The 23398-nt window shown below is 40.4% G+C and overlaps 1 protein-coding gene across 4 annotated transcripts in view; it reads right to left on the bottom strand.

The window, feature by feature from the left end:
- Window positions 1-23398, bottom strand: part of Hmg20a (high mobility group 20A) — a 77385-nt gene that overhangs the window by 10834 nt on the left and 43153 nt on the right. For 3 of the 4 annotated variants that reach the window (XM_027415024.2, XM_027415023.2, XM_027415025.2), the window contains 5 exons: window positions 18514-18606; window positions 11123-11270; window positions 8632-8844; window positions 4635-4767; window positions 3698-3729 (listed from right to left, as the gene is read on the bottom strand). In XM_027415024.2, the coding sequence (XP_027270825.1) occupies window positions 3698-3729; window positions 4635-4767; window positions 8632-8844; window positions 11123-11270; window positions 18514-18602 (615 nt within the window). In that variant the 5' untranslated portion in view covers window positions 18603-18606. Of the gene's footprint in view, window positions 1-3697; window positions 3730-4634; window positions 4768-8631; window positions 8845-11122; window positions 11271-15017; window positions 15041-18513; window positions 18607-23398 lie in introns of those variants that run through there. The other variant, XM_035443720.1, reaches the window with a different exon arrangement.

Genomic DNA, 23398 nt, shown 5'->3' with positions numbered 1-23398 from the left:
AGCACACCTCTCCCCCAAGCAGGTCCCAGTGGATTCCAATGAGGACTAAATGTATGGTCAACAGAGACTGGTTCCGAAAAGGATCTTAGGCACATTTCCAGTAGCTGTCTATAGACTTCCGGCTTACAGTATATTTTAACTTTATTACCTGGTTGTGACAAGAAACTCATCAAACACAGTCCCAACATGCACACAGTACCATAGGTCCAATTCTAAATCTACAAGTGACTTAGAGCACAGCCTTGTAACTTTAGTTCTCTTACCTTGTTTAATTTCCTACTCAGCTGCACAGTGACCTCACCATGGGTCTCAGTGTTTGACATTCAGAATGATAAGGGATGCTTGGCTCCCATAACCAGGGCACAAAAGGCTTTTCTCAAGGTCTTTACTCTCCCCAGAATGGTAATTCCATTCTATTCCTTGCCAGAACAGTCCAAACCAACTCATTATGTAAGGGCAGAGGCTAGCAGCAGCCAGGTACAATATCCACTGCCCCTTGGTACAGATTCTTAAGAGTACAAAATAAGAAACATTAAAGCAATTAAACGACACTGTTCAGTCTCCGAATGCAACAGAGACATTCTACTTAAAGGAAGAGTGGTAATAAAAACCACCAGCACTCCTCCATTACTGAGTACATTACTCGGCATTGAGAGGCTCCTCCTGGGGGCTTGGGTATACTTAAGCGCTCTAAGGATTGCTCAAGGGATTAAAAGCATAAGGATTTGATTACCTCCTCATTGAAGGGTCTAATTTGTTCAGGCTGAGTGTCATTTTGTCATTTTTCATAAATTAAACAAAATTATTGTTTCTAGCTCAGTCTTCATATGAGATGAAGACATTTTCTAGAGAGCAAAGCTTACTGACTCCTACTAGTCCCCCCCCCCCCTTTTATTTTGGTTTTTCAAATCAGGGTTTCTCTGCATAGCTCTGTCTGTCCTAGGGCTAGTTCTGTAGACCAGGCTAGCTATGAACCTGATCAGAGATCTGCCTGCCTCTGCCTCCTGAGTACTGGGATCAAAGGTGTGTGCTACCACTGCCCAGCAGGGTTTTTGATCTGAGAAGACAAGAATATTCTTCTCTTTGGATTTCCATTTAGTACACTGACTGAGTGGAAGGAAAAGGAACAGAGGGCTCTCTGAATGCAATCTATTTCAGCTGTGATTTAGGGCAAGGCTCAGAGCCAGGACTACAGAGAGTATGCCACGTATCTCTCAAGTGTCTTTTACTTGAGGACCAGTCTCATTATCATGAGCCAGGATGCAGTGCCTTCTGCTATGCAGAACGGCTTCCAGGAGCGCATTTGTCAGCTCTCAGATGTACTCTGCTGCTTCTGTCCAGGCAACAATGACTTAGGGAATCTCAGTCAATTCAGAAATAAAATCAGCTTTACAATATGGAAACTGGTAACCCCGTCTTTACTAGCATCCGACTGATACCACACCCCAGGTTTACCTTCAACAGTGTCTAGTTTATTCCATGTAGCATGGCACTATGTTGTCAGTAGTGGCTAACTGGGATACAGAAACTACTCTACTGCCTCTAACTTATTTCTTTAAATTTAGTTTATTTTTATGTGTATGGGTGTTTTGCTTGCATGTATGGCCATGATCATGTGTGTGCCTGGGGTCTACAGAGGCCAGAGGAGGGCTCTCCTGGGACTGGAGTTACAGACAGTTGTGAGCCGCCATGTGGGTGCTGGGAATTGAAGCCAGGCCCTCTGCAAGAGCAGCCAGAGCTTATTATTGATGAGCCATCTCTCCAGCCCCCTCTAACTTAAGTTAAATAAACTCTCTTATCCTAGGCAAGTCACTCCCCCCATACTGGCAAAATGGGGCAGCTGAGAATATGTCTGAGGCCTTAGTATTATTCTAAGACTGACTGGAAGCTTGTTCTACTGGAATCCTATTACATTCCTCATAAGAGAAATTAGTACGTATTTAGAATCCATGATATTTTAGGTATTTTATAAGACACATTCTTTTTTTTTTATTAACTCACTCATACATCTGCTGAAATAATCCAAATACCATAGCACATGTGAACACCAGAAGCCAACCTTGGTGTTATCCTTAAGAGTGAGCCAGTCACTATGTTTTTTGTTTTTTGATTTTTGTTTTTCTTCCAAGACAGGGTTTCTCTGCAGTTTTGGAGTCTGTCTTGGAACTCACTCAGCAGACCAGGCAGGCCATGAACTCACAGAAATTTGTTTGTCTCTGCCTCCAAGTGCTGGGATTAGGGGCATGCACTACCATCACCTGGTGCCACTATGGTTTTTTGAGATGGAGTCTCTCTTTGGCTTGGAACTTGCCAACTAGGCTAGGCTCTGTGGCTACCATTACTCAGAGATCCACCCATCTCTGCCTCCCCAGAGCTGGCATTACAAGCGTGTACCACTGTACACAGTTTTTGACATGGGTGCTGGGGATCTGACTCAGGCCTTCATGATTGCATAATAAGCACTTTACCAACTGCTTGAAAACCATTTTGTTTAAATTCCCACTGCTTTTCAGTAATCTTTGGATTTTTATGGGAAAATGCATTTTTACAGAATACCTTCTTCATGTAAGAGCATCATGCTAAGTGGCATGGCATTGGGTAGAAAGGTAGAGACTAGATTAGGTATGCCCTCTCAGGGAGATCACACATAATCCAGAATGTGAACAACAGAAGTGCTTGGAAGAGTCTAGACCAGGCCAGCTCAGCTAACAATATGGGAGAAGTGTAGCAACTTTGAAGATTAAAGCAAACTGGAAGAACTAAAAGGAGCCAAGGAGGAAATGAAACTTAAGAGGGCTTGAAGGATGACTTTAACCTTGAGAAGCAGAAACCGGAAGATGGAGAGAAGACTGTATGGGGAAGGAGATTATCCTGTGAAAAGAACAAGAGGGACACAGATACGAGGCACAGGAGAGCAGCGCCTGGAAGATGGTGAGCAGTAAATATGTTTGAGGTGTTTGAAATGAGAAGCTGTGACTAAGGAAGACCCTGACTGCTGCGTCTGAATATGACTTGGTGAGCAAAGATGAGTCCCTGACATTTTAAAGCACAGAATAACCATGGATTTTACTTTTTTGGTAACCATATATTTAACAGCCTGGATCTACATCTGAAGCTTATAAAAGCAGCATAGTCAAACATACAAGCTTATGTATTAAACACACACAAAAATACAGGCTTAAATCCTACTGTTGGGGTTGAAGCAACCAGAGGGAAAAGGCCAATAAACAAGCACATGCCCATGAGATGAGGACAGGGAAGGAGGTACAGGGACTAACTGAGGATCATTTTAACCAAATGTTGGAGTTCCTAAGTATCACCTTTCTGAAGCGGACAACAGCATTTGTTGATGATAAACTACGGCCAAGTTGCAGCCTCTAGCCGGCTTCCATCTCTGTGTCTTACTCTGAATTCCAGCCATTTCTTGGCATTTAAAACTAATAAAATTCTTAGACTACAGGAACAGATTGGGGTTGGGGACTGTAGTTCAAAGGCAGATTCATGACATAAGTGTCTACCATATGTTAAGAACCCCTGAGCCAAAGCAACTCAGTCTGAATTATGGGATAAAAAAACTCTACCATTCATGAAAAAAAAAAAAAAAGAAGTAACAGCATTTCAAACAGCAATATTACTATAAATATACATATACATATACATACATACATATATGTGAATGCAGACAGAAGGCAATTACCTCATGATCATGAGTGGCCTGTCGGGCTGCATCTAAAAATGAAAAAGAATAAAGAAAACATTAAATTGAAAAAGAAAACAATAGCAAAGCCCAAGTAATGACTAAGCTTGCTGGTATTTGTGGACTTTCACAACATACGATATTTTCATTCATGACATTATTAACTGTCAGTCAACAAAAGTTAAATGGAACCCCAAACCTACAGATCACACAATTAGCATAGGAAAACAGCAGACAGTTCTTACCTTTGAGAGAACAGGGTGTGAGAGTAGGTAGGAAACACGTGCCAAAGGTTTTAGCAGCCTAGATGTGCAAGTGTGGAGAAGCCGCTGTGGCTAAGGGATGACAAAGCAGTGTGGGTGGTGTGCCTTTGGCAGTGTTTCCTGGAGAGGGGAAGTGGAGCAAGACTTGTGAGGATGTGATGTACCATTTCAACAGAGGAAAACGATCCCGTGAAGACATAGATGCCGTCTCATTCACTATCACTCCCTCAGTGCCTAGGAGAGTCTGGTACTTAACAGAAGAAGCTCAATAGATCTCCTTTTGAATTCATGCATGAATAAATTAACTGAGGATTAACTGAGGAATGAAGGGGATCATGGAGGCCAAGAGGAATAGCACAGAAAGTCTTGGGACAAGTTAGTCACATGGTTTGTAGACAGACGTTTAAAGGTAGAGAAATGCCTAACTTGGAAACTAGACAAAGAAAGGCAGTAGGTAGTAATAGTTTTGGTCCATGAAACAGATTGTTGATCTTAGATATGGAAAGCCAATCAAAATGTCAAAAGGAGAATGATGTGATTTTGGTAAAATTCTAGGGTGAATTCTGTAAGTGAATACAGGAAAATAGAGAAGTGACAGAAACACATCTTTCATGTTTGCCACCTTAATAGTTAGATTCATAACATTCCACCATGTATGCACTTGGTTCTGATACCTTGCCTATGAGATTTGCCTTTTTGACGGTCCTGGGTTTTCCTACTGAAGACCTTGTAGGCCTCGGTCTTCTGATACTGCTCCAGTTCCTTCATGTAACGCTCCTTATCTCTGTCTGCTTCATCAAGGTAGCGCTAGGAAAGAAGTGTGGTATTATTTTCAAGAAACTGAGATGTTAGGTGAAACATCAATTTTTGTTTTGTTTTTTTTTTTGTTTTTTGAGACAGGGTTTCTCTGTGGCTTTGGAGGCTGTCCTGGAACTAGTTCTTATAGACGAGGCTGATCTCGAACTCACAGAGATCCACCTGCCTCTGCCTCCCAAGTGCTGGGATTAAAGGCGTGCACCATCACCGCCCAGCTCAATTGTTTTTTTTTTTTTTTTTAAAAAGAGTAAATTAAAACATGAAAAAAGTATACAGTCAGTATGTTGTAGGAGAATCTGAAAGCAGTCATAGTATAGAATAAAATCTTTCAATCATAAAATAAACAAGGGCTGGTGAGGTAGCTCATTAGAAAAGATGAATGATTGTTCCATCCTGACAACTTCAGTTTGATCCTTGGAACCCACATGGTTGATGGAGAGAACTGGTGTCTGAAAGTTGTCCTGACTTCTGCACATGTACATACACACATAAAACAAATAAGTAAAACACATCATTTAGAGAATAAATGAGTGATTGACTTTCTAGACTGTGTATTGCCTTTCCTAGTTTAATGAAGGTAAGTTCTATTGAGAGCACCATCATAAAACATTCATGAAGATTACAGTCAACAATCTCCCTAGCCTTACAGATAGAATTTCACATGGCCACCAGAGTTCTTCAGAGGTCTGAACCCTATATAGGCACATGCTCCCAGGGGAAGGGAAGGAATATTAGCGTGTTTCTCTACTATCAACTCATTTTGAGGGAATGATCTCATATACCCATTGGCCTTTTTAAAAGCCAGATGAGTGGAACACTAGCGCTGGAGAACATGAAAAGAATGATCTCATCCTATGGGCCTAAAAGAGATGACTCTAAGAGAGCTTTAGCTGTATGCTTTGATCATTTTGTGCTATTAATTATTTAAACAAGTCCATTGATCTCCAGAATTGTTTTGCTTAATGCCTTGTCCATTTCATTCATCAAATTAGGTATAAAAAAGTATAAAAGGTACTGCCTGTAAATGAACGAATCAGAATCAGAGGTTATGTTAGAACTCTTGTCCCCCACAACAGATATAAGGAACTGGCTAAATCTGGGATGATTTTAAGGAACAAATAATTAAGTGTGGTAATAAATTATAAACTGCTGGAAAAAGACATTTATACCATTAATAAACTTGATGATATGAATTTTTTATGATCATACCAATAACAAACAATATAAGCAAATGTTTAAGAGGAGGGACAAATAAGGCCCCTGCATAGATCAGAAAGCTGAAGGCCAACTGGTAACTGTGTGCAGAGTGTTGGAATTGGAAAAATGATCATTTTGTAAACATAACGATAAAGATTAGATAAGGTGAAACTTACCTGTAGATATTAAATCTAGGGGAAATTTTTTTCTTTTTCTTTCTTTTTTGTTTTTTTCTTGAGACAGGGTCTTTTTACATAGACCTGGGTGTTCTAGGCCTCATTATGTAAACTAAGCTGGCTTTGAATACACGGAGATCCTGCCTCTGTCTCCCAAGTGCTGGAATTAAAGGCATGTACCTTACTTTTTGAGACAAGGTCTCACTGTGTAGCCTTGCTGGCTTGGAACTCACTATTTAGATGGCCTCGAACTTTTAAGAGCTCCACTTACCTGAGAGCTCGGGGTTAAAGGCCACAATTCCAGCAATATGGAAATTTTTTGATGTGTAACAAATTACACATTTCTTTAAAATATCGCTCCATAGACTGCTAATGAAATATTTACCGAGCCAATAAAATTTACATTACAAACAAGTAATAAAGGACATGGTATGCCTACATAAGTGATACTCTGAGCAGTACATATCATCTATTCTGACTAAGAATGCAGAACATCAACCTAATCACAAGGAAATACCAGACAAACAGAAAATGAAGAATGTTTCTTCAAAAGTAACAAACAAACAAACAAACAGGCACATGGGGTATGGGAAAAAGGAGGGGTCAGGTTTGGGGAGAGAGAAGGTTCATAGTCTCTAAGAACATCAAGGAATTACTTTTAAAGACAAAGCAACCTGAAGAAAATTACAAATATTTGACTAAAACACAGCTTGTTATTAGCTTAACATCTGTATGAAGGGATGTTGTTGGCAGGAATGACATCACTTCAACATCTGAGTGTAGAGTACGGCATTATGTTAACACAAAATTATGAACTTGATGACTTTATCGGAGGATCTCTATTCTTAGGAAATACAAAAGTATTCTGGGGATAAAGGCCAGGATATATGCAACTTCCCTTTAAATGATTTAGGAAAAAATTTGTGTGTTTGTGTGTTAAAGAGCAAATACATGTGGATGGAGAAAAGGGATGCAATGTGTTAGATATAGGAGAAGCTGTTTAGGATTTCTAGATGTTCTTTATACTATTTCTATGTTTGTTGCTTTTTGTGCATTTGAAACTATTTCAACATAAAAAGTTGATCAAACATAGAAAACCCTGTCCTAATCAGCCAGCAATGGTTATCATGACAGAACTTCTGTTACTTCTGCTTTCTGTTTACACACTTGCTATTAACAGAAAAAATAAACCTAGAGCATGCATTAACTTTGAAATGAAGATAAAAAGGAAAATAATAACCTGGCATATCCAGCTGATGATCCCCATGTTATAAACTGTTTTCTATTAGCTTGCTTACCACAAACACAAAGCTTCAAATTGAAATTTAATCTCATTTCTTTGAAAAATTTTGAATTCAACTAATTCCCAAGACAGTATTTTTCAAATTGGTTTTAGTCTTTCTGGAATCCATTTTAAAGAGTGCAAGCCATAAAAGAGTTTAAGACATAAAAGAAATATAGATCTTTCAGATGCTGGGAAGTGGGGGCTTTTAGTGCAAAGCCTGTCATCCTCAGTGGCCATCATCCCTTCCTGCAGTGGCCTTTCACCCAGTGCATGGCCATCTTGTGCTTAACTCCCCTCCAATCTCTCTAACAAAGGGATTCTCATTTCACTTTGGCAACACGGTTAGTTTCTGTCTTAGAGGAGGGAGATCAAGTAGTTCTGCTTTATTTTCTGTAGTGGTTAAATTTGCTAGAACTCTAGTTAAAACAATTGGTAAAGCGATAGATAAGATCTTTTTCTTAAATAAAATTCTTATGTGAATTTAAGAATTTTGGCAAATGATTTTTTCCCTCATTTTTATTCATGACTTTCATTTAGCTCTATGGAATACATTACTTTGATAGATTTCTTAATTTCTTAATATTGAACCACTTTTCAAAACATTCTTCTGTGAACTCAGTATACACATTAAATAAAATGTAGCTGCTTTAGTTGGGGGTGGATTCTGGAATCCTTTCAGCTCACAACCTCCAACAAATCTTCGGACAGCTTCTGCTCTCTGTGCTAGAGAGAAGAACCACAAGGATTTTGCTATTCTGGTCTTCTTTTCCTTCCCCATCGAGTTTCTGGTGGTTTTGTTGTTCCTGGCTTTATAGAAACATAATTCCTGTTTCTGCCTCCTTCTTTATATGCCCCTCTCCATGGGTGCCTGTCTTCTTTCTCTCTTTCTATAAACACGTAACTGGGGCAGGGCCAACCTAAATCAGTTTGACCTCACCTTAGCTATATTTGCAAAGGCCCCGTTCTGACACTGCAGACATAGATTTCAGGGTACATCCTCTCAACCCCAGTACATAAGGCCAGCAGTCTGAATTCTCCAAGATGTGACACTGGCTAAGTGGGTGGCATTGATTAACCTGCTTTACTATATATACTCCAGGTCTCAACATCTTCCTTAATCACTGAGCCATCTTCCAGTCTCCAAATTGTTCGAGACATAATAAAAACAAGCAAAGGACCAGAAGCAAGAACCATCACCTGCTTTTCCTCGGGAGGAAGTTTACTCCACTCATTGCCCAACATCCTTGTGATTTCTGGAAATGGGACCTCTGGTCTTTTTGCCCGAAGCTGTTCTCTACGCTCATTCATGAATCGAACATATCCTGTAAGGGGGGATTTGGGTGCATTGCTGTCTCTGAGAGGTTTCTTCCTTTTTCTCCCTTTTGACCAACCGCCTCGTTTACTTCTTTGCTATAAAACAAAGCAAAAATGAAAAACAAAACCCAAGCAATAATCACTCCACTAACCCATCAACCGTAATAACAAACACCAACATCAAAAGAGGATCATAGTTGCATTTTCCTGTAAGGCCCTGGATATTCAAAGCTTTCCAGATCAGTCAGGTACAGGACTGCAAAGCTAAGTAAGGGGTTTTAGATATCTCAACTGCAGACTCTTTAAGGCAGCAGTTCTCAATCTGTGGGTAGAATCCCTTCTGGAAGTTGAAGGATCCTTTCACAGGGGTGGCATATGGCATGTCCTGTATATTAGATGTTTACATTATGATTCATAAAAGTAGCAAAATTATAGTTATGAAATAACAATGAAAATAATTTTATGGTTGGGTCACCATTACATGAAGAGCTGTGTTAGAGGGTCACAGGATTGGGAAAGTTGAGAACCATCGCTTTAAGGCATCATACTACAAACTAGAAAATAAAGGGCTATTAAAATTTTATTTTTGGAAACAGGGTCTCTCTGGCCTCAAACTCACTATGTATGCAGGGTACCCTCAAATTCATAGTAATCTATTGCCTCAGCCTCTTGAGTGCTGGGATTTCAGGCATGAATCACCACCCTTGGTGTATAAAGGGCTATTTTGGTGCTAATCCCAGAAGATGAGAATGGGGTACCATGATCATGGAAGCTTTGCCTTACTCTACACTTCCTGACAGGGATTTCTACATGAGAAATTCAGCAACACACTCAGCACTGTGCCAGAGAAGCAGATGCTGTCACAGGAGACCAGAATAAGATGTCACATGTACCAAGTGAAAGAAGAGCTGCAACATTCAGATTAAAAATAATTCATGAAAGTGTTCCTCCCTGATACTAAAGACCAGTTACCGTCCCATAGCAAATAACATACAGATATTTAAACTAATACTTAGGTCTCAGGAAAATATCAGTAGCATATCTAAAATGAGGACAAGTTCTTTGGCCCGATGATTTGTTCCTTAAATGTATGTTTTATAAAGTCATAAGGCTTTTTGTTATTTTTTGAGCTAGAAGTCTTTAGATAAATCAGATCAAATCAACTTTTTAAAATGCTTAAAAAGAAAAAAACAATACTGCTGTATCACTGATATTTTCACGCAGCCTTTCTTCTTGGCCTTCTAAATGAGACTTAAGCATACCATATTTTTGCTCCATAATTTAATAAATACATAGTCTATTAGTTAATGTATCATGGTTACAGGAATTCTTATTTCAGAGAAGAGAAAGGTAAACAAGATTCAAAAAGGGCAAAAAAGCCTCTATGTATTAATTGCAGTACAGCACTCCTCCAAATATATGTGAATAGTGATAGTCCTCCATTTGGCAAATAGTATTATTAGAAATTAGGTATCCAGTTTTTGTTTATTTTTTGGAAACCTAGGAACATGCAGCTACTAAGGAGCCTAGAGATGTAGCTCAGTGGAAATGTGCTTAGCATAAATCCCCAGCATTATACACCCACACAAATACCCCCAACACACACCCATAACAAATACATCAGTCAATGAAAAGCTGCTAGTATTCATTATTATCTTTAGAATGCTAATTGGATAAATGAACAAACTAGTTATTTTACATAAAAGACAAAAATCGATGATGCTATTCTTTTTTGTCTTAAAATAAAAAGAGTGCAAAGTGATCAATTATCTATAAGGGAGTCTGGAGGTCCAACAAGGACATGACTGCTCATACCCATACTGAATCTTGGTGTGATTCAGAGAAAGATGAACCCTGTGGGAGGGAGAAGGTGTCAGTAAGTGGTCTGAATCCTTTGGTACATGTGACTTTGTGAGCAGAGCATAGCCATGAGCAAGGGTGTGAAGACCTCTCAGTAGTTACTTAATTAAATCATTCATTTGCACAACAAATATCTGTCAAGGCCGAGCACAGTAGGCACATCAGCATTACTAGCTTGCAGCTTGGGTGAACTGAGACCCTGTATCAAAACAGCAATAATAACAAAAAATTAAAAACAAAAACAACACAACAAAACAACTCCTGCACACTGTGGAACATTTCTTAAGAGGTAGCTACATTTAGTTAGACTGTGGATAAAGAGAGTCTATTTGTCTCTGTGTCATTAAAACCATTGATATGTCTCTAGAAATAACTAGAGACAGTCGTGAGAAAACTGGGCAAGTGTCAGCCCAGGAAACTAAGATGTGAGGTGGCAACCACTTCACTCAACAACCCCTTGTATGCTTGTTGCTTTGGAAGCTCCAGAGGACAGTGACAGGAGATTTTAGCTTACCTCATCTTCATGCCTCTGCTCATTGCCTTCTGCAGCAGTGGAAGACTCACTCTGAAGCAGCTGGCCCTGGGAGAGATCTTCCACAAATTCCGGGTTGTTGGTGGATGATGTGGCTGTGCTGCCATATGGACCCTCGGGGTGTGTTAACCTGAGCAACAGACAGAAGTACGTAAGTTTAGTATGAACAGTAGCAAAACTCTTATCAGGCTAAAGACAAACTTTCCTGCCAACAAAAGCACATCAGTACTTGAATTACTATTTCCAACACCACAATCTGTGTAAAATATAATGATGTTTCTGATCTCTGTCTAAAACAATGGCCTCTCTTTCCAACAAAGACTTTATGTTTTAGCTCTAAGCATGCAACAGAGCTTGGCTATTATATGTTACCTTTCATGTGTTCCCATGTGATAGAGGAAACACTAGTAATGGACCAGATGAATAGGAGTAGGAGCTGTCCAGGTACTTTGAGCCTTATCATAAAAGAGCCATTTCTTAAAGAGCATAGGAATAACTCTTACAGAATATAATATAGGCTATAATTTCTTAGATTATAGATTGAGTAACAACTGGATCACTTGACTAGCTAGTACAGTAAGTTTAAATATAGTTTTTTACAAAGTACTGGTGATCAAACACAGAGCTTTACACATTCTAGACAAGTGTACAACCATAGCCCAAATATAAATTGTTAATTAGCCAGGCATGTATAGTATTCTCCTTCTAATAATCCATGCCTAGTGAGTTCTTCTAAGAAGTGGACAAGGAGGGTACAAATGATAGATGGTTGAGACCTGCATGTTCTAGTAAGTTATTTATTTATTTTTAAGGGGAGTACTAGAAAGGTAAGAGAGGCAGGAAAATGGACAATAGAGTAATATTTGGTTATTACCCCATAAGACAATCAGCACTAATTGAAATGCAATGTAAGTACTGCAGTAGATGTTTACAAAAAGTGTCTTAAGACGCACTGGAGAGGTCAGATGAATTTTCTGTATGTGGAGAGGCTAAGAAAGGTTTCACAAAGGAGGTCTTGAAAGATGAATAGCCACTGATCAGGTAAACATCATCCTATGCAGAAAAAACAAGGTCTAAGAAAAGAAAGTCCAATTAAGAGCTATGCAACACACGAAGGAGACTAAACACAAGCAGAACAAAGAACAGAGGAGCAAAAGCTAAGAGAAACAAAAGGTAGAGACTGGAGAGAACTTAATGAATGAATGAATGAGCATAAACAGTAAAGGAAAACAAGAGTCCGATGTTAATTCCGAGGTTTCTAGCAGGTGATTAGGAATTACTATTAATCATGGACAGAATAGAGATGATGAAATCCTTATAATTAAGTGGAGTTCTCCCATGAACCACTGAAAACACTGCCTGAGATACAGAAGGAGGGATACCGAGCCTGTACTGGCCATCTTCTGTAACCAGGAAAGTTGAGACTGGGAACCAACTAAGCCACAAAACCTTCCTTTGACCCACAGTTTGTCCTGCCTACAAGATGTGATGGGGCAATGGTGGCACAGAACATGTGGGAGTGGCCAACCAATGATTGGTCCATCCTGAGGCTCACACCACAAGAGATAGGCCATGCCTGACACCTGATGGCCCAGAGACCTAGGACAGAACCAAACACAATTGGGTTTAAGAAAAAAAAGTAAATGAAATGATTCCTAATAACATTCTGCTATCCTTAGAGATCAGAACCTAGCCCAATCATCATCAGAGAGACTCCATCCAGCAACTGATGGGAGCAGATGTTGAGTCCCACAGCCAAACATTAGGTGGACCTTGGGGAACCCCACAGAAGAGAGGAAGGAAAGACTGTAGGAGTCAGAGGGAATGGAGGACACCAGGAGAACATGGCTCACTGAATCAACTAATTGGGACTCCACAGGCGCTCACAGAGACTGAAGTGACAATCATAAAGCTTATATGGGTCTGAGCTAGGTTCTTGTGGGACCCCTAACAATGGGAGTGGGTTGTGTCTATGAATCTTTTGCTTGCTCTTGGGACCCTTTTTCTCCTACTGGGTTGCCTTGCCTAGCACTGACACGAAGGTTTGTTCCTAGTCTTTTTGTGACTTGTTATGACGTGTGTGTTTAATATCCCTGGGAGGCCTGCTCTTTTCTGAAGGGAAATGGAGAAGGAGTGGATCTGGGGGCACGTGTGTGTGTGTGTGTGTGTGTGTGTGTGTGTGTGTGTGTGTGTGTGTGTGTGTGTAGGGGGATAGAAGGAGTGCAGGGAGGGGTACTGCAGTTGGGACATAATGTATGAAAGATATACATATATATATCAAGAGCTGCAAGGCAGCCATCCATGGGAACAATTGCTAGGTATTCTCCAGAAAGGCACTGAGAAGAAAGGTCCCACAGAACATCTTCAAGATGATAGCATTTTAAAAGCAAGTGTTAGAAATATTAGGAAAGGAGACTCAAGAATTAGGTGAATGCTATAAGAGAAAGGATAGGGAGACTTCAAGGAAAAAAGGGCAGTAACCAAGAAAAACGGCATTAGGATCAAATAAAATAGGCTAGTTGGGTGAGGTTGGGCATGCCTTTAATCGAAATACTTGGGAGACAAGGCAAGTGGATCTCTGTGAGTTCAAGGCCAGTCTGATCTATAATAGGAAGTTCCAAGTCAGCCAAGCTACCAAGTAAGACACTGTTAAGAAAACAAAACAAAACAAAACAAAACAAAACAAAACAAACACATCAACAAATAGACATGCTAAAACCATTCTGTTAAATTTGGATCCCTGAAGGTTAGGCAGCGTTAGGGGAATATAGTTTCAGTGGAATTATGGGAACAAATATCAATTATAGTGGATGGAACAATGAATGAAAGCAGAGGCAGACTATACTGTGGTTGAAAGGAATGATACTTTTCTGACTTTTTCTAGGAGACACTCCAATGATTTATATAGGAGGTTTCTAGATTGTTGAGGTCCTTTAATAAGTGTATGTTAAAAAAGCAGCCATGAAGTCAACATTAACCATTTTCTTTAAAATGCAGTGGCCCTAGGGTTGGAGAGATGGCCCAGTGGTTTAGAACACTTGTGCTTTAACAGAGGACCCAGGTTCAATTACCAGCACCAACACGGTGGCTCACAACCATGCTTAACTCTGGTTTCGGGGTATTCAATCCTTTTTCTGATCTTCCCAGGCACCAGGCATGCATGTGGTGCACTGAACACATGCTGTCAAACACTCACACACATGAGATATACACATTAGAAAAAGAAATGTTCCAGAGATCTAGTTTGATCTTAGCAGGCATTATTTTGCAAATATTTCAACTAATCTGGCTGTTTTAGGCTACTCCTGCTTTTACCATCACTCATTTCAACCATCATCGGTTTAAAACTTCCTAAGTTCCAAACATTTTTCTTCCAGCAAAATACACAAATCAGGTTGGGAAAGAGTAACAATCTCACAAATCCCTAACAGACATGGGCAGGTATCTGAAGGGAATAGTCACAGGTGTCCATTGTGCATGCTCCTAGCTACAGCCAACAAGCATTCCATTTCCACCCTTGATCTCACTCCCCTGGCTACTCAAGGACAGATTTTTAGCAATTCTGCCCTGTCTGGTATCACCAGTTCTTTCTACAGGATTGGAATATTCTGTTGAAAGTGTGCTTGTATAATCCTTAAAGCAAAAGGAAACAAAACAAAGACACTGTTTCTACCTAACTCCCAGTGAAGGTCTTCATTTGTTCCTACCATCAACGGCTAACGTTCTAGAAAGAGCAGGTCATACTTGCTGAATTAAATTTTCTTCCATCCTCTCTGAAATGCATTTCAGAGGAGATGCAAGCTTACAATTCTTATCTAGGCCACCAGTAAACATCTTGTGAAATCCAATGTCATTTCTCAGTTCTCGTCCAACCTACCAGAAGGATCTGGGACAGCCATCAGTTTCTAGCTCCCTTGTGTGTCTGTTTATTCTACTGCCTCTCAGCTCTCACTGTGATTTTGGCTGTTCCTTCTCTGTCTGCTTTTAAGTGCTTGAGTCACCCAGAGCTCAGCCTTTTTAGGTGATTTCCCCCCTTCCCTTTTCCACACAATGCTCATTCCTTTGGTGATTTTTATCTAGTCTCATGGTATTAATACTAGCTAGATGCTGATGATCTCAACTTTTTCTCTAGCCTAAACCTCCTGGAACATCAGAACTTGGTATGCCACTGCCTGATTGACATCCCAGCTGAGAGTTCTAACAAGCACCTCGATTTTATAGTTTCCTGACTAAGCTTCCTCCCCTAACTATTCAGTTCCCCCACTGCAGTGAGTGGTGACTCCATCTTTCCAGCTAGTGATGCCAAAACTTTGAAACTGTCTTTGTTCTTTTTTCCCTTTTCACACTGCTCCTCTGGTCTCGAAGTCAAATCCTGTTTGGTCTACTATCAAAATACATATAGAATTCTATACTTCTCACTAACTCCATTCCCACAACTTAGAAACATACTCCAATGAGTTTTTTGTTGTTGTTGTTTTTGTTTGTTTGTTTTGTTTTTCAGACAGGGTTTTTCTGTGTAGCTCTGAAGCCTCTCTTGGCACTTGCTCTGTAGACCAGACTGGCCTCAAACTCATGGATATCCACCTGCCTCTGCCTCCCAAGTGCTGGGATTAAAGGCAGGTGCCACCACTGGCTGGCTTCTAATGAGGTTTTTTTCCCCCTTCACAATCTCACCAAAAATGTTCTTGTCAAGGCTATGAGTGATGCTCTTCAGGTCATCATGTCTCCTTGCTCCAGCCCTGGCTCCTTTCTGCCCACTGGCAGCACAACAGTCAGAATATTAATTAGTCAGTCAGATCTTACCATTCTGTTCAAATCTCCAGTGTTCAGAGTAAAGGCTAAAGGATCTTATGGTTTTACCTATGGCCCTTCCCACCCAGAATACCAGCTTGTCAGCATCTACAGCATTACCTTTGGGTTTGTTAGAAACAGAATATTTGCCCTACCTAGATTTCCTAAATGAGAATCTGCACTTTAATAAGATCTCTAGGCAGTTCATTGGTCACTAAAGAAGAACGCACAGAGTCCTCTGCCTCTCCTCACCTTTCAATCTGCTGCTTTAGTCACACTGTCTTTCTGGGCATGTCTGTAAAGCAAGAGACATCCTTCCAGGCTTTTGCCTTAATTGCTTCCTCTGTCCATAAAATTCTTCCTTAGATAAAAACATGCCAGTGACCTGACTTCTTTTGGGGAGGGAGCACATTATTCAAATCTCATTCTCATTAAATGCTTTCTTTGCTACTGTCTAAAACTACACTTCTAAATCTTCCTAGTCACTCTTTCCTACTTTATTTCTCAATCCATAGTTCCTATCCACATGGCAGGCATTTTACTGACTTATCCTGTTTAATGTCCCACTTTTCTGACAGAATTTGAGCTATAAAAGGATGAAGAAACAGACAGGCATGGTGGCACTTGCCTTTAATCCCAGCACTCAGGAGGCAAAGGCAGAGGCAGAGGCAGAGGCAGAGGCAGGGGAATCTCTGTGAGTTCAATGCCAGCCTGGTCTACAGAGCGAATTCCAGGACAGCCAGAGCTGTTAACATAGAGAAACCCTGTCTCAAAAAACCAAAAAACCAAAACAAACAAACAAACAAACAAAAAGGATGAAGTGGCCCATGCCTGTAATTCCAGCACTCAGGAGGCAGAGGCAGAAGGAGTGCCTGGTCTACAGAGTGAGTTCCAGGCTAGCTTGGGCTACATAGTGAAATATTGTCAATCCAAAGCAAAAAATAAAATAAAAAGACTAAATTTGTTGTTTCTTTTGACCTTTGCTTTTGATCTAAAGTTGTGAACACTCTCTGGTATGCAACTGGAAAAATGTTTTAAGACAAGATTTCACTATGTAGTCCTCGCTGGACGTGAACTCACAGAGATCTGCCTGCCTCCCAAGGTTGACCCTGAAAGCATGTGCCACCTTGCCTGGCCACACTGAACACTTTTCCTGAATGAACTAATCTAGTAACCAGACAGCCTTTAGAAAAGTCTTGGGGAACAATTTCATTTAAGCAGTGAGGTCAAAAGGCAGAGATATTAATGAGGTTGAAAAATGAATGTGAGGGGAAAAAATAGAGTTACATAATAGGGGTTATTTTTTAAAGGGCTTTAAAGAATATTAAAATAATTCATCTTAGGGATTAGCTAACACTTGAATCTTCTAGTGAATACATTTTTTTCTTTGGCAAACAGCTTCTACGTATCAGTAAAAGATAAAGTCTCAAGTGAAGTCAGGATTGGCGGCATACACCTTTAATCCCAGCACTCGGGAGACAAAGGCAGGTGGATCCTAATTTGAAGCCACCCTGGTCTACATAGTGAGTTCTAGGACAGCCATGGCTACATAGAGAGACCCTGTCTCGAAAATCCAGACCAACCAGACAAACAAACCAAAAACCAAAAACCAAAAACCAAAAAACCCAAATCAAAACAAACCCTCCCCGCTCAGTGGAACAGAGAATTTCAAGGTAAGAGGTATATCTGCTATTAACTTCTCTAAATTCCTTTACAGGTTTGTCTAACAGTTCCATGAAAAAGTGATGGGAGAAACAAGAAGTTGGCTAATGGAGCAAAGCATCTTTTTTCTTTTAATTAAAAATTATTTATTTTTATGTGAATGGGTGGCTGTGCCTGTATGTATATCTGTGTACCACATGCACACAATGCCCTCTGAGGCCAGAAGAAGGCAAAAGATCTGCTGGAGCTGGAGTTGCAGAAGGTTGTTGAGCTGGGAATGTGGTTGCTGGGAGCTGAACCCATGTGTGCTGGAAGAACAGCCATTGCTCTTAGCTACTAAGCCAGCTCTCCTGCCTTAGTTTCTAAGCACCTTGAACAAAGAATCATACTAAAGAACTAGAATTTGCGCTGAAGAGATGGCTTGGTGGTTAAGATGCTTGAGGACCATGTAAATGCTGGGAATAGCCCTGTGCATTCCTGTAACCCCCAGCACTGACGGAGGTGGAGGCAGGAAGATCACTGGGGCTTGTTGGCTAATTCCCTAGACCAAAAATTAGTGCACAGCCCACTTCCACCTGCTCACATACATTCACAAACCACACACAAGACTAATCTTTGAGAAAAAAATGAGTAACTCTGGCAGCTTACAGAGAAAATACATTTGGGTTTTTAGAGTGTCCCCTGTGATAGGTATTCCCTGCACCAGGCCTGTGCACTGCTGCACCAGTTTACAGGGAACAGAGCACTGGCAGGCAGCTGAAGGCACATTACAAAGTGGTTTATAACAGCTCTCTCAGAAAAGCTCAATAAATGCACCTTACTCTTATGGTATAAAACTGCCTCGTTAGCACCTCATACTTTGTCAGAAACTGTGTTTTGAAGCCTCTGCAAAAGTCCAATGTCCCAAAGCAGCTGCTTACCCAGTTGCAGCCAGATCATTACTCTCCTTGGAGCCATCTTCATCTGCAAAAAGGGGCGGCAGGGTAGAACTAGTCATCAAGCTTTCCATCTCCCTGAAAGGAAGAGATAATCATAAAAAAAATTAATGGTTTAATTACTTCTGGTTCAAGTTCCACTAATTTAAGGGCCTGCCTTTCTTAGCTTTATTACATCAGCAACAGAATAGAAACTGACCTAAATGTTTGTTTTCCTGACTTGGACGTATCAATTTAAACTCTGTGGTTAATGGGCTTTTAACCACTGTCTGTATCAACTAAACAGACTAAAAACAAGTTGGGGGCTATGGAAATGGCTTAGTGGGTAAGTAAGAGTGGCAGCTGTGCAAGCAAGAGGACCGGAGTTTAATCTTTAGCACTCACGTACAGAACTAGGTACAGCCCAGCAGTACCTATAAAACCCAGTGCTGGGAGAGGGGGCGGGCAGGACAGTCAAGGTGCTTACTGGTGGGCCATACTAGCTGAAATAATGAGCTCCAGGTTCAGTGAGAAGCTCTCTCTCTCTCTCTCTCTCTCTCTCTCTCTCTCTCTCTCTCTCTCTCTCTCTCTCTCTGATTTATTTATCATGTATACAGTGCGTGCCAGAAGAGGACACCAGATTTCATTACAGATGGTTGTGAGCCACCATGTTGGTTGCTGGAAATTGAACTCAGGATCTCTGGAAGAACAGTCAATGCTCTTAACCCCTGAGCCATCTCTCCAGCCTGAGAAGCCGTGTCTTATAAGGGACTATGTTAGAAAGTGATATAAGAAAGTAAAACAACTTTTAATTTATTGTTATTATGTGTGCATGACATATGTGAACTTAAGCCCATGTTTGGTTTGCATGTGGAGGTCAGAGGCTCTCTTTGCACTGTGGGTCAACTGTGAGGCCTGCACAGCAAGTCCTTATATCAACTGTACCATCTCCCCAGCCCTTCAAAATTATTCGTTTCCTGTGGAGAATTTTAGGTGGAGTAACTCAGAAGCACTGCAACCTTGAGTAAGATATTTAGCCAACCACTTCAAGCTAAAATTTCATCAGCATAGACAAGACAAAACTGATTTAACTTACAGTTACTGAGAGGGATTAAGCTGAAAGAACTTCAGAAACAGAGAAGGGCTAAGACAGAAAGTGTTTTGAGTATTACTATATATACAGTATTATTATTACAACATTACCAGCCCTTAGTCCCACATGAATCATGTTTGGATTAAATGGTGACAAACCAAACCTTTCCAAAAGGAAATAGTGCAAAGGAAGTAGAGGATGGAAAGCATACTGATGTGGTTCTCAGTCAAAGAAACCACATTTCCAGGTCAGAAACATGCACCACTTCACTGTCACAACCCACAACATAAATAGCATGCACCTGGGTACAGGAAACAGCTCAGCTTAATTGAAGAAAACAAATAAATCACAGGAACCTGAGGTTATCGGACTGCAAGGATAAAAGGACAAAGCGATAAAGAGAGTAATTTCATTTAGCATATCTCTACCGAGAAGGATTTTTTCCCTTTCAAGGTTTACCACCAAGGGCTTCACCCCATACAGCTAAAAGCAGCAGCAGCCAATTCATCATGAAAGTGATATTCACACAAAACATTCAATAGTGACCCCAAACATCAGCCACTTAAGTGGAACTGCAAAGCACTCAAGAGAGAAGGCCTCAATCAGTGGGTGAATTGGGAAATAAATGATGCGAATTCACTGAGAAGGCCCTTGGCAGTCCTCTCAGTGCTGCTGTTAAGGGGCTCTAGTGAGGGGCGATTAAAGGCAAGCCCACAGCATCCACAATGAGCCAATGTTCATCCCGCTCAGGGGGAAACAAGAAGAAACTGCAGGAGACACCAACCCCCATTCTCAATGTTCAATGGTTTACTTCCCAAATACTAAAACTGATGCTTTATTTTTTGTTCTTACTTAATTTCACTTCTAAATTTATTATTTAGCAGACCAAGATCTATAAATAGTTGAATGTGACAAAAAAATCTCTCTGGATTTATCTTATGAATTACAGCATAGAGATCGTGGAAGGCATTCATTCATGTGATGTGCTGGAAGGCTTGAGAACCATTTTCAGCTTCTTCAAGACGAAGTACCTACAGTGGAAAGGCTCTGACAATACAAACAATTCCACTTGTTTTCTAGAATGATCCTAACTCAAATGTACTTAAATTTTAACTCATATTATATGAGACCAGATGAGAGCATGGGCTTTCAGGGTTACTAACACCAATGTTAATGTTATCTGGTTTCTTCCTCACAAAAAGAGATAGTTAGATACCACAGCCTAACTGTACTGAAGGAACAGTCACATAGCACCTCCAACCTAATAAGGACTTGGTTGATTTATTTCTAAAAGTGTCCCTAGAAGTCACTGGCCTCTCAGCCTTGAAACTGGGCATCTGAAGCTTTTTGGCATTGTTCCCTCATCTCAAAAGGAGAGTCGTTATTTGGTAGGGAATAAATGAAGTGTTTTTTTAATTCACTATGTCAACATGGCCCTCTTAAGAGTGTTCACCAGATATCTTTAGTCATTTTTGAAATGTAGGGAGACAGCTGGATAACACAACCTTAACAACATATAAACAGACCACATAAACAAAGGAAGTTCAGAGAACACACATTTCTTCTTTTCCCCCCACTCTCTTAAGTTTGTATTACTCAACCCATATGGCTTTAGATATATTTTCTCAGTGTTACTGAGCAGTCAGGCCCCTAAGAAATGAGTAATAAAGTGGGTGGAAGATAAAGGGGCCAAGATCAACAAAAGAAGGAAATGAAGAAAAGCCCAGTGAAATCCAGAGGTCTCTAAAGTAGTTCAGTAAGTTGGAAAATAAAATGATTCTCAAGAACATGGCTCAGATCCCATGGGAATGAGCTTTCATCTGGTCCATGAAGGAGGGGTTGACTCAAACTGAATCATGGCTACTAAGACACTGACTGCCAAAAGTCCTCAAATGCCTGATAATGTACCAGTACAGAGGTCATAGTGAACTTCAAATCCCATGCAAGGCATTTAAGACATTTAATGAATGCTAGTCTGGAAGGAGAAGGAACTGTATACAAAGGCAAAGCAAATACATGAATTTGCTTCTTTGCTGAAGTTTACATAAATATCATGCAAGACACTTCCTGGCAGAGGGACCTACCCAAGTCTTCTGGCACTAGTCCTAAAAACTATTACTTTGAGGTTTATGCTTTGAGCCAAGTCTTCACCTTAGCTTTGGAAGCCTAAAAATTTTCTGTAACACTACTTACTTAGCCAAGAGCTAATTTAAGATATTCTAAATAACTGATATAAAATTATAATGAAAATTATATCAATCATACTAACTAAGCAACATATACATTCTCTCTGTGTAGTAAGTTGGGGAATCAAGTCGTAATGCGAACATGGTTTTGGGGTATCTGGTTTCTCTGTGTTAACAGACCTGGCTGTCCTGGAACTAACTCACTCCGTAAACCAAGCTGGCTTTGAACTTTCAGAGATCTGCCCGCCTCTGCCTCCTGAGTGCTGGGATTAAAGGCATGTGCCACCATGCCCATCTATTTCTTCATCTTTTTATAACTCAGGGTGTATAGCACTTTCCTCACCAAGAGTGAGGATCTTTGTAAAAAGCTAGTAGCCATGGCAGCTGCTTGTAGCCCCAGCACTTGGGAGGATGAGACAGATTCCTGGGGCAAGCTGAAGCTAAGACTAGCTTAAACAGTGAGATCTGGTTCAACTGAGACACTGTCTCAATTTGAGAGAGAGAGAGAGAGAGAGAGAGAGAGAGAGAGAGAGAGAGAGAGAGAGAGAGAGAGAGAGAGAGAGCGCACACCTAAGGTCAAGTTTAGGCTTCCACATGTATGTATACACATCTACATGGGTACTTACACACACATGCAAACGGGCACACACACCACAGCACGCACAATAGTGAGAGCAAAGGAAATTGGGTGAAATTTTAAAGATGTTCCTTGGACCTGGGAGAGGTTCAGTGCTTGTCAAGCAACTCTGATGTCATGAGTTCAATCCTAGAACCCACGGTGAAAGGCAGAACCAACCCCTGAAGGTTGGTCTCTGACTTCCACATGCACAATGTGAACATGTGCACCCGAAGGGCAAAAGTGACGGTTCACACAGCATTGATGACCCAAGTTAGATTTCCCAGAAACCACAAAAAGCCAGCTCCACTGCTGTGCATCCATAATCCCAGCACCCCTACAGGAAGACAGATGGGAGTGGAGACAGCAGAACTCCCTGGAAGCTTATTAGCTAGCTAACCAGGAGTATGCAGGGTGGCCAAAACAATGAGAGACTGTCTCCTATGATAGAAACAGCAAACTTCAGAAGTTGTCCTGTGACTTCTACATGTGCATTGTAGCACATGTACCCACATCCATACCCCTCACCCTTCCCACAAAACAACAAATAAAATAAAAAAGGAAAAAAAATCTCAACTATGTATTACCTTCAAAGAAAACCACTTCAAATATAAAGACACATACAAAAGGAAAGGGGTAAAGGAAGACAAACCATGCTAACAATGATCAAAAGGAAGCTGAAGTAACTAATAATAATTTCAGATTAAAAATGTTTGCTGTGCAAAATAAAATGTCAAAGGAATGAAAGGCAGGTTTTAAATTGAGAGAAATATTTGTAAATATTTGCAAAAAACACATGGTAAAAAACAACAAAAAAATAAAAGAACTGGACTAAAACTGGCAGAATAGAACTCTATCAAAGAAGATAGACAGATGTTAAATATGTACATATGATATTCAATGCCATATGTCATTAAAGTAACTGCTAATTAAAACTACTACTAAATATTAGTGGCCATGACCCAAGACACCAACTAAAATAAGTGCTGCCAAGAA

This window comes from Cricetulus griseus, chromosome 4 (assembly GCF_003668045.3).
Source record: "Cricetulus griseus strain 17A/GY chromosome 4, alternate assembly CriGri-PICRH-1.0, whole genome shotgun sequence".
NCBI classification, from domain to species: domain Eukaryota; kingdom Metazoa; phylum Chordata; class Mammalia; order Rodentia; family Cricetidae; genus Cricetulus; species Cricetulus griseus.
Note: the sequence above shows the minus strand (reverse complement) of the source record. Positions and strands in the feature narration are given on the sequence as shown.